The sequence below is a fragment of the Protobothrops mucrosquamatus genome, unplaced genomic scaffold (genome assembly GCF_001527695.2).
Source record: "Protobothrops mucrosquamatus isolate PMUCROS unplaced genomic scaffold, P.Mucros_1.0 scaffold2509, whole genome shotgun sequence".
Taxonomy (NCBI): Eukaryota; Metazoa; Chordata; class Lepidosauria; order Squamata; family Viperidae; genus Protobothrops; species Protobothrops mucrosquamatus.
This window is the reverse complement of record NW_015388574.1, coordinates 1,725-17,672: the sequence shown is the minus strand read 5'-3', so window position 1 is coordinate 17,672 and position 15,948 is coordinate 1,725. Positions and strand designations below refer to the sequence as shown.

Below are 15,948 nucleotides of genomic sequence, written 5' to 3'. Positions count from 1 at the left end.
CACTGGAAATATATACTATTACTTCTTGACAATGCATTTTAGACATAGTGAAGATTAACTTTCCCTGAAAGAATGTAATCTCCCCATCCAAAGCATACATTTTGTGATCTGTTAAAACAGCTTTAAAATAAAAGCAAGTTATTATAATAGTCCGCCTTAGGATGCAGCTCAGAATTATAAATTATCCTGCATTGAGCTTCAACCAGGAGGTGTTTTGTTTTATTTTACAAATGGCTGCACAGGAGCTGAGCAATCGGTGGCTTAAATGAGAATGCAGGATTCTGAAATTTTAAACTTCTTTTCTGATAATCTAACCAAATCTGTCTTCTTTGTCAATTTGTCCTCCATTACGGGGATAAAAGTATGGATTCTTAAGTTTGCTTAGATTAAAAGAAATCTTCAAGAGGAAGAGTTTATTTTCATCATAAAAAAACAGGATTAAGAATATTTCCTTTTTCGTCCTAGCTGAGTTCTTCCATAGCTTCAGGATAAGGATGGTTATTTTGTCATAAATAGCCTGCAGATATTACAGAAATTATTTGATTTTGGATTTTTTTTAAAAAAGAGAGACAAATCTCCCTTCATTCAGCAAAGACTTTATAATAGTATTCTCCTCTCTTCTTATGAGCTTAAATTTCACATTTTGAGAAGGACATCATGAGAGAGCTTACCAATTGATCCTTTATAAGAGAAAAATAGTTATATTGCTGTCAGCACAGCAAGATGATGGTGGACATAGTTTTCAGTGATTTTGGTGGTGGTATTTTTCTTCCTAGCATAGTAAATTGTTGAGTTTTGATCAGTGGTGGGATTCAAATATGTGAATTATCTGTGTGGATGCTGCTTCCAGAAGTCCATTCTGTGGGCCTGGCCAACAAAAAATTAGCTACCGGTTCTACTAAACTGGTGCGAACTGGCTGAATCCCACCACTTGTTTTGATCCATTTTATCAGATACAAATCAGTCATTGCATTACATGAACCAGAAAATACGCAGCCAGTTACATTACACTGTCATCTTTTCACACAGCTGCAACTTATAAAATGGAAAAGAATGGGATCTCATTGTCTCTTTAACATAGACGTCCCAAAGGTGCTTTTTCAAGAGGCGACTGGATTTTCTTGTTTTTCTTTGAAGACATTTCACTTCTCATCCAAGAAGCTTCTTCAGCTCTGCCTGGATCGTGGGGAATGGAAGGATTTATATTCCTTGCAGACAGCTGGTCATTTGCATTCTTTTAGAGAGTTGTTGAGGCCATTTGAAGGTTTATCTGTGTCCTCAGGGTCATCTGAGTAGTGCAAATGGTTGTGGGGCTTTCTTGGAACTGCTGAAAGGATTATCTTGTAGACTGGAGATAGATGATGTTATATCCCTTCCCCTCTGTTGAGAAAGGGTGGTCAATTTTGACATAGATGGCCTCTTTGACTCCTCTTTCAAACCAGCGGTCCTCTGTGTCCAAAATGTGGACTTTGCTGTCTTCAAAAGAGTGGCCTTTGTCTTTTAAATGCAGATGGACTGCCAAATCTTGTCCTGATGGGTTTGTTCTCCTGTGTTATGCCATGCGTTTATGAAGTGGTTGTTTTGTTTCCCCAACGTATAGATCTCCACATGTCTCACTGCATTGTACTGCATATACCACATTGCTTAGTTTGTGTCTGTGTGTTTTATCCTTGGGATGGACAAGCTTTTGCCTTAGTGTATTCTTGGGTTTAAAGTGTGCATGTATTTGTGTTGGTTGAAAATCCTCCTGAGCTATTAAAAGATACTAAAATATCTTTAATTAAGATATTAAAAATATCTTTAACATAGATTTTAGAGAGTAGGATTGCCAGTTATAATTTTCTAAGTAGATTCATTTGGAAACCTACCAAAGTTGCTCAGAGATTCATAGATTTAGAGAACAAGTTGGCACCTGCGCTCAGATGCTTTTGCCATTTGTATGTGTGTGTCTTTGAACCAGAAAAAGATTTATATGCTGATTGATTGAAAGCACAATACTATGAAATTGGAAAATAATGAAATAGAAATAGCCATTGTAAATTCTACCACAACAGTCTATGTGTGTCGAAGCCAATCTTGCATTGACCTCTGCACAGTTCAGTTAAGCCAAAAGAGAAATAAAAAGCTTTTTCAGGGCCAAAAAAGTCATCCTAAAAATATGCCCTTGATATCTGAAAATATGGGACAGTGGCAGAACTCTTGTGCTTCACTGAATAATGTTTTTATTACCCATGCAATCTTCAAACTGTAAATTGGCCCAAGCATTTCTCTGCTGAGAATATCAAATAAAGAAAAGATGTGTATCTAGATATCAGCATGGCATGTGTATCTGGAAGGAAATAAAGTGCCTGTCAGAAAGATGCAGCCAAGAGGGTTAGTTTCCAGGCAACGGTATGCAACTAAGGAGTTGACAGCTGGCAAATATTTTGCAGAACTCTTTGACGGTTCTCTGATGCTGGAAGTAGCCATATGTTAAGCATGCAGTGTAATATTCAAGAAGTGGTTCTTAACTTCGAGTGTAGACCATTAATTTTGGTTGCTGACCACTTATCATATCTTGAGGCCCCTCATAAATTTTCCAGATTAAAACTGATTCAAGAATGTATATCTCTTGGAAGCACACTCCTGAAGAATGAGAACCACAACGTAATTTTTTTCCCAGAGGCTTATATGTGGACGGTAAGATAAACCTGTGTTGGTTGACATACCAGATTTCTACGTGCTACATTTCTTTACATTGCAAAGTTATTGGTCAATCACTTTTGTATTATTTAGCGTTGCAATCCATTAATTTATAATTATGAGCAAAATGGGACACTGTGAATCTCCTCAACAGGATTATTGCCAGTAATCATATATTTCCCACTATACAATCTTTCTAGATTTCTCTGATTTCAAAAGAAAGATTAAAAGCTGTGCAGGAAAGCAGAAGTTTCAGGCAATGTTACTATGGGGAGATAAACACAGTTCAGTGAAATAAATAAAGAGGAATTTCTTGGTAGGCGTGCCTGGTATATGTAATGCCCTCTTGAAGTAGTTTCTATTTGTGCCTACCTTACTACTTAGTTGGCATGAGGCAAAGACTGTTTTTTTAATATTTTCTGTTGTTTTAAGTCTATAATTTTTATTAAGGATTTTTATTACTGAAATAAAAACTAATACAAACTAAACTTAAAAAACAATATAAGAAAGAATAAAGTGCTAGAAAAAAGAAAAATAAAGAAAAATGTAGTATGAAAAAGAAAAGAAATATGTAAAGAAGTGATTTCCAACCTTAATTAGACACTATTGACAATTTTAATTACGCTTTCTCTCGTATAAGGTCACAAACATTTATCTCTTCATCCTAAATCCCATTCCTTATCTATAAGCAATTTCTTTTTAATGCTGCCGTTAGCAAAAGGTCTGTAAAGGATTGCCAGAACTTTAGAATAAATGCCTTATTTTAATAAGACCTAAATAAACCGACTTTATATTCCTTACTTTTATTTCTAACAATCTTTATCTTTAATTCATTCAAATATTGTTGTCTTGATTTCTCTTCAGTTCTACTTTATCCCACCATTTCTCCTTTAATTTTTAAAAAAATTTCAGCCATTTTCTTTTGTAGATCCAATAAAGCGTTCTTTTCCAAGTAGTTTTTCTCTGCCTCTCATTTGTAGTTCTACTTTCAGTACTTTCTCTGTCTTTTCAGACAAAATGCTCCTCATGTCATTCCCTAGTTGACATCTTTTGGATATAATCTATCCATAGAAGTGCATGTTAAAATTTACACTGCTGTTGAAGCTTCTGTTTTCTGACTTAATTCTTCAAAGATCTCCTTCAATTTTTCCAGTGTTATGATGTTCTGTGTCATCTTGCAAGTCCCAATCAGTGGACACCAAAAGCTGACTTTTTTCCTCTGACTTAGAATGGTTAGTCCTCTCTAAAGTTTCTCAAGTCATAAAGGCACTCATCTTTATTATGAACCAAGATAGCCAAAAATATCTCTGGTTTCCATGAGAAGCTATTTTTTATAGTTAATTCATAGATCTTGTAGTAAAAAAAAATATTTCAAATTTAATTGGATCCTTAAATTGTTTATAACTTTCTTGGATCAAAATCTTACGTAGCTTTTTGCTGTTTATTTCAAATTATTTATGTTCTTAAGCTTGTAATCATTTTTTTTGTTTTCTCAAATTTGAAGTTAAACTCACCCAGCGATTTTTTTAAACTTGACATTCCAAACATCTCCTAATAGTTTTAAGATGTTTAACTTGCAATTTTTGAAAGTGATTAGAAAATGAGACTTGTGAACTTAGTGTCCTTTAAAATGCTCTGCCATGGTTGTGAGCAAGATTGCAAATCTCTTTGTCTACCAGTGCTCAGACCCATGCAAGATTGCCATCCTTCAGCCTCCTTGCAAGGAACAAGCACATGTAGATGATGATCCATCCTTTATACTGGGTAAATTGCAAAAAAATGACCTACTCACCCGTTCTTCGGTCTTTGCTTTGATCGTCTGTCCTGTTTTTGTGGAGATGACTTCGGTTTGCTCCCCTAGAGATAAATTTTAATATTTTCTTAAATCTTTGATGTGGGACTATTTTGTGCTACTAAATAAATAGGAGTAGGAATGTTGCACCCTATCTCTGTAAAATTTGGAATTTCAAGATGGATCTAGAACAAGGAAAAGAAAGATCTTATATGTGCTGCTTCCACTTTCATAACATTGATTTTGCCCTAGGAATGCTATCAAGTAAGAAAATATTTAACTGTTTAATTTTAAGTATTAATAGTTCTATGTATTGTTATAATATCAAATTCTTTGTGTCCAATCACATTTGGCCAATAAAGAATTCTATTCTATTGTCATAATACATCACACAGTAAGCTGAAAGGCAGTGGATGGATTTATACGTGATTTGGTTAATTATGGCTAGATGGTTGTCTAGAATTACACATGATAGCCATAAAACATACTTTACCGGTCACATGATATGTGTTTATCACTAGGCTAAACCAAAATCAAGGAATTTTCATTTATTGTTCAGTACAAACTGAACAAATCAAGTGACAAAAGGCCCAAAGTCATATTTTGCATTATAATTGAATGACTTCTTCTAGGTTACTCATTATAAATCTTTCTGGAGTCTACACCTTTATATGCAGGGGGGGGGGGGTTTCAGTAAAAAAAAAGAGCTAACACATGGGAGGCCACCTGTGCTGAAGATAATCACAGAACAACAGATGTCATAGAACAATTCAGTTTCTGTTAGCACCCAGAAGATAACAGGTTGTTGCATTTTGTTAAAAAAAAAGCAATTAAATATCCATTGTGTTTGGAATATGTTTTAAGACAGAAATGAGAAATGAACTTTTTACAGTATGGTTTGGGGCCAGCTACTCACTCTCAGCACAATCTACTTCACGGATAGTTGTCATTAAATAATAAGAGGTGGCAACACAATACCCACATTTTGGGTTCCTGAATGAAAGGCAGGATATAAATCGAATGAATGAATAAAATCTAATCATGATACGTAGGAAATGGATCTTATTTTTTGTTGTATAATTCTGTTTGGGACTGTATTACATAGTTCCAAACTATATGTTACACCAGTGGTCTCCAACCTTTTCTGCTCTGCAGACCAGCGGGGAGCGGGAGAGGGGATGTTCCACACGAGTGGCGGGTGAGCATGCATGCTCAGCTCCATTAGCGTGAATGGCATGCATGTATGCTGCACAAATGGAACTGCACACACATGCACACTTGACTGCCGCTTCCGTGGCCCAGTTCTGAACAGGCCACGGCCCAGGGGTTGGGAATCTCTGTGTTACACAGTATTAATTTACCTGGAAAAGAAATAGCTTCTGGACAAAATAAGAATGGGGAACCAAACAGTTGAGAAAATTAGCTTTTTCCCACTGGTTCTCCCATTGCAGCTGCCCTTAAATACTGTCACAGCATTTACCATTTTAAAAGGAACTTTAGATATTACTGCATATGTCTGTGTTCAGTGGATGCAATCACAAGTGCTTGTTTCTTGAATGACAACTTCCAGATGTTTGGACTGTAACTGTCACTTTTCTCCTCCCTCCCCCCCCCAGTGTTTCCTGGGGCTGACAGAAATTGAAGTCTAAAACATCTGGAGGGTATCTAGTTCCCTATCCCTGGTTTCCAATTAGTAAAACATAAGATGAGGAAATACTGTTTATTTGACAATATATTTCAGAGCCTATATGCCTATGTGACTGTGTGCAGGCCTAAGGCACTAAGAACAACATGAATTTAAATAAGGGAATTTATGCCTAGTTCAGTGATGGCAAACCTTTTAGAGACCAAGTGCCCAAACTGCAACCCAAAACCCACTTATGCATCGTCGGGTGCCGGGTGGGTGTGGCCCATTGGCTGGGTGTGGCCCATTGGCTGGGTGTGGCCAATTGGCTGGGCGTGGCTGTGGTGGTAACGGCAGACTGGGTGGGACTAAAAAGTTCAATCAATCAATTCCAACTTTGCAAGATCTTTTTTTCCCCGCGAGAAGTTGAAATTGACTGATTGATTGAACCTTTTTTTTTTGCACACGGCGGCAGACGCCTAAAGCAAAAAGGTTTTATAAAACCCAGCTGAAGGCCTAGGATTGGGGCGACGGTGCGTGTGCCCACAGAGAGGGTTCTGAGTGCCGCCTCTGGCACCCGTGCCATAGGTTCGCCACCACTGGCCTAGTTTATGATGAATGCAGATTCTTGGAAAATTTGCAACCTCAGTTATATTGAGTCAATTAAGGTAGCAAGATAGTCTCTTTGAGGTGCTTTTTTTGTATTCAGCACCTGCATTGAGTTAACATTCAGGGATAATCTTTAAACTGGCTGTTCCCCAACTTTTCCACAATCATCAGCATTCTCATCAAAATCTAATCAAGTAGACTTACATTAATAATTAGGCTATTGTGCATTTGCAGATGAAGAACCACCTTCATAAATGTAAAAGAATGTTCATGGGAACAGAATACAGTGTATGCATGAATATGGGTGTTCCATCACTGGAGGTTTTTAAGGAGAGACTGGACAACCACTTGTCTGAAATGGCATAAGGTCTCTTGCTTGAGCAGGAGGTTGGACTAGAAGACCTCCAAGGTCCCTTCCAACTATGTTATTCTGATATTCTGTTAATTAGCAATAAAAATATGATTCAAGTAGATTTAGTCATGCCAGAATTCTTTCCATGACTAATTCATGTAAACTTCTGGTAGTTAATAGTTGAAAAATGTGAAGGAATAAAATTATGTTCCGTCAATCTGGTGCTTGCTAGATCCATGGGACTACAACCTACATCTTCTCCCAATAAGGATGGCCATCATAAAGAGCACCATTATCAAGTTATCTGGAATGAGCCAGATTGGGAAGGCATGGAATAGAACATTTCATTCTTAAGTGTTGACATGAGACTCATTTCTTTCATTCAAGAATTATCATTTGTTCTCATAGAAATTAAAAGTGTTGAATTATTAAAATGAGTCATAGGTTACTAGGGAAGAAGTCAGTAAATAATTGAAATTGTGGAAACCAAGGAAATGATGTACTCGCACAAAGACTTTTACAATGTTTGACGGAAGATGTATAATGTTGGCTAAAACCTTAGAAATAAATACTCAAAGGAGCAATTAGTGCATGTCTGTTCCATCATGAAGTATCAAAAACAATTTTTGGATAGAAATGTAAAGCCTATCCATTATATATCCATACCATGATATAATCATGATTCTATCAGTACCAAAATTTTAGCAAAAATAAGATGACTGAGAAATGCAACAAAGAACATTTCTCTTGCTATGTCAAAGCTAAGAGTCTGGGTTGTATTGTCTTACAAGAAGCTCCACACGCTGATTAATATAACATTATAAGGATCATTATAATTTAAGGATGTAATTTTTTTTTTGAATTTATAGCAAAATCTTTGAACTTATCGCTGTGAAGAATTGTGGGTTAATTAAGGATATAAAGGGCATCAAATTACTATAGTGAATTGCTATTATTACCTCATGGAAAATATATTTTACTTTGTATCATTTTGTTACAGAAAAATATAATACATTTTTTTAAAAAAACCTGGGGATTTCTTTGACAATGAGACGTTATTAGAAAGTTTTAAAATACATACACACATGAACAATCATCTGAAACTAGTCAGCCAGCAGTAAAATGTTTCAGATGGATGCATGTATTTAAAAATATTGTTTTCAGAACTTGGAAACACAGGAGCTCCAAAGCAAAGAAAGAAAACAGAGATTTTAGGTATGGATTAAAATGCATGTTGCATGTTCTTAGAATATTGTTCTTTCTTAGTTATTGGAGCTCTTTCCTAATTTTCCCTATATATATTTAGCTCATCACAACATGCAACAAATCACTGCATTGACTTTTGGTTGGTAGCTATTCCATACAAGTTATATTGTTAGTTAGCACCCATGGGTGAAGGTAAGAGTTTTCAGAAAAGTCAAGCTGATGACTATAACCATCCCTACCACTTTGCATATGTGTTGCATGTGTGACATGCATAGAAAAGGGTAGGGCTTCAATCATGTAGTTGTGGCCATCCTCTAGACTTTTTGACACCCCTCATCAGAGATGCCCTTGCTATTAAGTGCTCAGTTTTGCGGTTGTAATTTTAATAGTTATAGGCATGTGAACTCCTAACTCCTAGGAGTTGACATGAACTAGTCATGTACAGAAAGATCTCTAGATTTCAAAACTGAAGTATTTAATTTGTTACTACGTCAATATTGGTGAACAGATAACCATCTCAGATACAAAGCAGATATTGGGACATTTACTTATGACAGTCTAGATAAAAAATATATATAAGAATTTGCAAAATACTCCTTGTCTTAGAATATTAAAAGATGTTTAACAGATTTTTTTTTCATCCAGGAACAATCTGTTCATCTTAAGTTACCATGGGAACTGGTGTATTCAAGAGGTTTTTTTTAAATAGTTTTAGTTGCAAAGAACCCTTGCTTAGGGGGAAATGCTGGTTTTAATATTATTTAAAATACTATTTTGGGAATTAGAATTGGTATTTGTGTTTTCTTTTGTTTTGTTTTTTGGTAGAGTCTACTTATATTTCCCATTGGACTATTCAGTAGTAAATAATTATCATTTGGATTAAGATATTTCTCATTTGTAATGAGAAAACAATGATAGATGCATCTTTTGTAGAGGCATTTGGTGCTCTACAGTATTTATATAGAGATGTTATTACTTACCAAATCTATCTGTCTAGGTCCAAGATGTCATTAGTGAATAACATGTTGATGTTTTGCTACTAGGCAAGATCACATAATTCAGTGGTTTGCCACCCCCCCCCCCCCAAATAAAATATTAGTACTACACTCAAAGCCATCAACTGCATGACACTGGTAAATGTAAGACGGTTCTCATTTGAACCAACCAGTGGGAAAGTTAATGGAACAAAATAACACTTTGTTAAACAATGGTTACGACTTTTGTCAAACAACGACACAAGTAAAAGTAGTTAATGGTCGGATCCCAACTGTCAGGTCATCAGTCCTGGAGATTTCTATTCACCTGGTAATATTAAATAGACCAGTGATGGCAAACCTTTTAGAGACCGAGTGCCCAAACTGCAACCCAAAACCTACTTATGCATCGTTGGGTGCCGGGTGGGTGTGGCCCATTGGCTGGGTGTGGCCCATTGGGTGGGCATGGCTGCGGTGGTAACGGCAGACTGGGTGGGACTAAAACGTTCAATCAATCAATTCCAACTTTGCGAGATCTTTTTTTTTTCCACGAGAAGTTGAAATTGACTGATTGATTGAACCTTTTTTTTTTTTTTGCACACGCGATGGAGCGAAAAGGTTTTATAAAACCCAGCTAAAGGCCTAGGACTGGGGCGATGGTGCGAGTGCCCACAGAGAGGGCTCTGAGTGCCACCTCTGGCACCCGTGCCATAGGTTCGCCACCACTGAAATAGACGATAATTTGCAGAACCCAAACTAAAAAAAAACACATAAAAAACCAAATTCAGGTTTCCAACACCCCATCTGCTGCTTCTGTGAAGTTGATGTACTTCAAATGAGAAAATGAAAATTTTGCTGCTTGAGAACAGAGCTGGAAGAAAACCAGCTTGGCTGTCAATCAGGAATGCTAATGTGCCAAATTGGTGCCAAATCAAGAATAATCCACCAAGGACGGGCAAAAGTGTTTACTCCGAGACAAAAATATATGTTTTCATAAGTAGCACATTATATGCATGCAAAGAAGAATGATAATCATCAAAAAATGCTATTAAAATAATTGGTAAATAATTAGGGATAATATGTTGGAGTTGATGGAGAAAAATCCATGTTCATGATACAGGTAATCCTCAAATTACAACCATTCATTTAGTGACATTCAGAGTTACAGTGGAGCTGAAAAAAGTGGCCTATGACCATTTTTCACAATTAATGACCGTTGCAGCATCCCCACGGTCATGTGATCAAATTGTGGCAACTGGCCTATATTTATGATGGTTGCAGTGTCCCGAGGTCATGTGATCACCTTTTTTAACTTTCCGACAAGCAAAGTCAATGGGGAAGCCAGATTCACTTAACAACCCATATTACTAATTTAACAACTGTGGCAAGAAAGGTCATAAAGAGGAGCAAAACTCACTTAACAGCTGTCTTGCTTAGCTACGGAAATAGCTAACTGAGTTGTAAAGTGAGAACTACCTGCACTTAGTTAGTGGTGGAATCTTCCTTTACCACCACACACCTTCCATTTCTCCCATATAATCTTTATGTAGATCCTAGTGGAAGATTTGAAGGGTCAGAAAAACTCTTCAGCATCATCCCACAATTCTTTTTTTATTTTTCCTGGCTCTTAAAAGAGTTTTTTGTTTATTATTATACAATCGCGTTACTTTTTAGAAATTTCTTGGGTAGTAGATAAATTATTGTAAAAATAAAACAAAAAACAAACTTAAGCATGTGTCACCTTTTCTTTTAGAAATCTCTTCTTGGTTTTAAATTCATATTTTGGCCTTGGGCCCATTAGTTCCTGCAGGCAAAGCCAGAAGTTTCCCATCCAGGCAGTATAGATGGTGTGGAGAAAAGGTAGCATAGCCAATGGTGGGATTCAAATATGTAAACAATCGGTTCTCTGTGTGGATGCCGCTTCTGGAAGTCTATTCTGGGCCTGGGCAACAAAAAATTAGCTACCGGTTCTGCCAAACTGGTGCGAACTGGCTGAATCCCACCACTGAGCATAGCTGTTGTAACCTGAGCACAAAATAGAAGCCTACACAGCTTCATCTTCAGATTGAGGTCAGCACAGTTGCGTATTGTCCTTTTCTTGGCAATGTTGCCAATGCTATTTTTATCTTAACCCAGACAAGGAAGAAAAACAAAACAGAAGCTGCAACTGTGACAAAACCCAACACCATTTTCATGGTTGGAGACAATGGCACCTAGCCAAGAGTTGGAGGAAGGTGAATTGAATAGCCTGGTTCTAGCAGTTGACCCTCTGACACAGTTCATATGTTATTTTTTACTCTTTCTGGCAGTGATAATGTCATGGCGTGATCTTCTTCGTAACATTCCTGTTATTGCAAAAATGATAGAAAAGTCACAAAGAAAACCATTTCGCTGCAGATTTGACCTCTGAATAATTACTGTGACAAGGTTGCTGTGCCAAAGCTGATCTTTTGTATGATCTATCACATTAGGTCTTGAGTAGAAACCAACCATATTGAAAAATTAAATTAAAAAAAACCCCAAACAGTTGTAGATAAGAAAAACGTGAAGAACACAGAAGGGATAGCAGACAATAGGAAAAGATTAGCAAGTTATGTGGGTGGCTCATTTTATTCTTTTGCTATAAGGGTGTTCAATCTGTCCACCCCTCCCAGATGTCTCCACTTTAAAAGATAAAGTAGACAGTCATGTGGCAAGAGAAGACATTATCATTTTCAGATAGTCAAAATTATATAAATAGTGTGAAAAAGGCATTCAACTAATCATTTGACACAGATGTTTATACCCTTCAAATTGTGTAATTCTTTGACTTCAAAGCCTCCATCTTTCCTTTCTTTTGCCTCATGTGTTCTATGTCTATCTGCAAATCTTTGTATTTTGTTATTTTCTCCAGTTCTTTCTCTTCTATTCTGCTGTCTTCAGGTTCTGCAACTTTCAATATCCAGATTTTTGTTGTCTTTCATATTAACAGTTCTTAAATCTGGGATGTTACGTGGCAGGTGCTTGTCTATATCAGGGATACCCAGCCTCTGGGCCACAGCCTACCACTGGGTCGTGTGGCCTATTCACAACTGGGCTGCATGAGCAGTGGGCCAATGCGTGTGCACGTGCACGCAGCTTGACTCGTGCGAGTGGCGGTTCCCCTCTCCCGCCCAGGCAGGCCGCCAAGCCTCAAAGATTGGGAATTGCTGGTCTATATGACTTCTAAAATCCCAGATATTAGTGACAGTTAAATTTGGATTTTTATTTACTCTTTAAAGGTTATGTATCTGTTTAGCCTTGTTACCCAAGGTAATATTGGCAAGCCAGAAAAATGAACAAGTAGTAGATAAAATGGCAAAAACTAAGAAAGAAGTCACATGTTGGCAACTTAAAGAAGAGGAAAAGAGAAAGAGGAAAAGTGATTATCTGGTTTCTGATGTGTATGTGCCTCTGAGATACATTATAGTATTGTTTAGTATTATATTTTTTGTGTAACAGGGAAGAAACAATTGCAAGAAGCAATGAATCAGAAGAGTGTAGATTTAGAATAGATTTAGATAGGTGGTTAAAACCTATCAACTCTTTTATTCTGCTTTAGCATGCAAGTGCACACTAATGGAAGGGAAGATACCAAGTGAAGGGAGAACCATGGGTGGAAGTAGAGTTAAAGAGAAGAGAACATACATTTCAGAGAAAGCAATTCCGTGGTGAGAAAAAAAGTGTAAGGTTTTACACTTAGGCAAGAAAAATCAAATGCACAGGTATAGAATAGGTGATACCTGGCTCAGCAGCAGTAACTGTGAGAGGGATCTAGGAGTCCTAAAGGACAATTTCTTAAGTATGAATCTGCAGTGTGCTTCAGATGCCAAAAAGGCCAATGCAGTCCTGGTCTGCATCAATAATTTAAAATCAATAATTTAAAATCAATAATTTAAAATCAATAATTTAAAATCAATAATTTTAAACTGATATAGGCCTCATCAAATATTTCATTTTAATTAGGTTTTAAAGTGGGTATTTTTATCTTTGTATTTGTTTTACCAGGCTGTCAGCCGCCCTGAGTCCGTAAGGAGAAGGGCGGGATAAAAATCTAAATAATAAATAAATAAATAAATAAATAAATAGCATCAAGATCACGTGAAGTGTTAGTACCTCTTTTATTCTTCCTTGGTGAGACTGCATTTGGAATACTGCATCCGGTTCTGGTCACCGTGATACAAAAATGATGTTGAGAATCTTGAAAGAGTGCAGAGAAGAACGACAAAGATGATTAAGGGTCTGGAGGGTAAACATATGAAGAACAGTTGCAGGAACTGGATGTGTCTAGTCTAGCAAGGAGAAGGACTGGGGTGATATAATAGCAGTCTTCTGATATATGGGAGGCTGTTACAAAGATGGGACAGTTTATTCTCCAAAGCAATTGAGGGCAAGACAAGAAGTAATGAATGGAAACTTATCAAAGAGAGGTCCAACCTAGAACTAAGAAGAAATTTCCGGACAGTGAAAACAATCAGTGGAATGGCTTGTTTTCAGAAGCTGTGGGTACTCAATCACTGGAGGTTTTTAAGAAGAGATTGGACAGCCAGAATGGTATACGGCAGGGGTGTCAAACTGCCGGCCCGCAGGCTGGACGCGTCACGTGGAAGCCACGCCCACCCCACTGCCGGCAATGGCAAAATTGTCCCGATATGTTGCGCAACATCACGTGACGTCGTGAGTTTGACATGTCTGGTATAGGGTCTCCTGTTTGGGCACAGAGTTGGACAAGAAGATCTCCAAGGTCCCTTCCAATTCTGTATACTGCTCAGAAAGTGTTTCTTCATATTATCATGGTCATGCATGGAGATTATAGTTGGTAAAGTGGTCCAGTTGTTTGATAGCAGAACCAATTGGGGTGCAGAGTTGTCTTTCATGTCAACAGTTGTTAAGTCTTGGGTCTTATGTGGTCCAGCAGCATGTATGTTCACTGGTCCAGTTAGAGGTGCCTTCCCTCACAACACTCCATCCCAAATACAACTACAAGAGTAAATCAGCATTGCGTAAGCCCCTAGCATTATTGCTTGGGCTTTTGCCTCCTCATCTTATGCTTAATGTAGTTAAAAACATTTGTCTTTCGAAAAAATGGTGTGCTTAAAATGAAATGTGGATGAATGTCTTCAGCAAAAAACTCTCTCACATTAAGAAATTTCCTATCTGATGGGTTTCATTTCCATAATTCCCAAAATAATTTATTACATGGTGTCATTGGATAATTGTTTTTTTACAATTATTTTTAAGGTAGGACTCCTTTTTTAAAAAAATCATTGTTTTGAAATAAATTCTAAAATTTTGAGAATTAAACATGAACATTGTTTTGCTGAACTAAGAAACTCTGTAAAAATTAAGGTGATAGTTTTATCTGCTTCGGCATCAAGTTTTCATGCTGGGTTTATCGATAGTAGCTTCTCATAGTCATGTATCTGAATGGATGCCTTAACTTTTATAGATTGCATATTTTGATGTAATCCAGAAATTTCCAATGTAATTTTCTTCTCTACTTCTGAAAACTCTGTTGTTTTTTTACTAAATTGTTTTTAGTAAATTGTAAATTGATTGTCAAGAAGAGAAAGTCTAGACCAGTGATGGTGAACCTTTTAGAGACTGAGTGCCCAAACTGCATCCCAAAACCCACTTATTTATCACAAAGTGCCAGGGCTACATCAGCATTGTGGTGCCCTCAGGGAGGAGCAGGGGTGTGTGTGGCCCACTGGGTGGGCGTGGCTGCAATGGTCATGGCAGACTGGATGAGCGTGGCCGGGGCCAGTCCCTCGCCATCTCCGGGGCATCCCTGGGGGGCCAATGCCGCTTGCTTGCTTGCTCACTTCCTGCCCTGTCATTTCCAAATGCCACGTGCCTGCTACTCTGGCGAACTCTGCTGGGGCAACAGCGTGCGTGCCCACAGAGAGGGCTCTGAGTGCCGCCTCTGGCAAGCGTGCCATAGGTTCTCCACCACTGGTCTAAACTAACTCTAGTTCTCAGTTCCTTAGGTCTAGAGCTGAAATCAGTCCATGATTTTCAGTTTTCTTAACTGCTCATATTTATGTAAGTCAATACCAATACAGAAAATTGCACAACTGCCCGATACAGTGAGTGCTTTATTGTTCCTCATATTCTGACTGACCTAGAAAATAGCATTTCCTATATCTAAAAACCTTAACATTGTATATATTGGGTCCTCAGCGTAAGTCAGGTGCATTTAAAAAGGAGTGTTGAAGTTTCTAACATGAAACATACTGTACACTCAGTACTAAAAGTATAAATATGACCCAGATTACTTTAATGATAAGGTGTACTAATGTGGTTGACAAATAAAAACCAAAAAACCCTATCCTTATGAGCAGTCCTATGGAGTTAGAATTATAGACAAATCTGTTTTCATATTATTAGATTGATTAATGATAAAGCTATTTTTTTCCATATCAATTTCTAATGTAACAGGCATATGAACAGTCATGTGTTTGCAGGCCTGAAAGTGCAGGTGAGTTTTTTTTTTAATCATTTTAGTATAAGTTATTGTAATATACTGTATAATAACTGAATCCTCTTAATTTATGTGTTGGGGCCATGGATGCTTTATTTTTAAAGCATGTTTGCACTGGCAAATTCCCTCTTGGCTGCTCGTTAAAGCAATAGCATCCTTTTTTCAGACTTTAGCTTGAGCCTGAAAAAAAGATGCTGCTGTTTTAAG

General features: G+C 37.3%; 1 protein-coding gene across 1 annotated transcript in view; it reads left to right on the top strand.

The window, feature by feature from the left end:
• The window catches only part of AK5 (adenylate kinase 5), a gene marked incomplete at its 3' end in the record, with an annotated part of 90,479 nt that extends 74,741 nt beyond the window's left edge, over positions 1 to 15,738 (top strand). The window contains exon 9 of the mRNA XM_015825144.1: positions 15,699 to 15,738. Coding sequence (XP_015680630.1) covers positions 15,699 to 15,738 — 40 coding nt within the window. The remainder of the gene's footprint in view (positions 1 to 15,698) is intronic.
• Between the last annotated feature and the right edge of the window lie 210 nt (positions 15,739 to 15,948).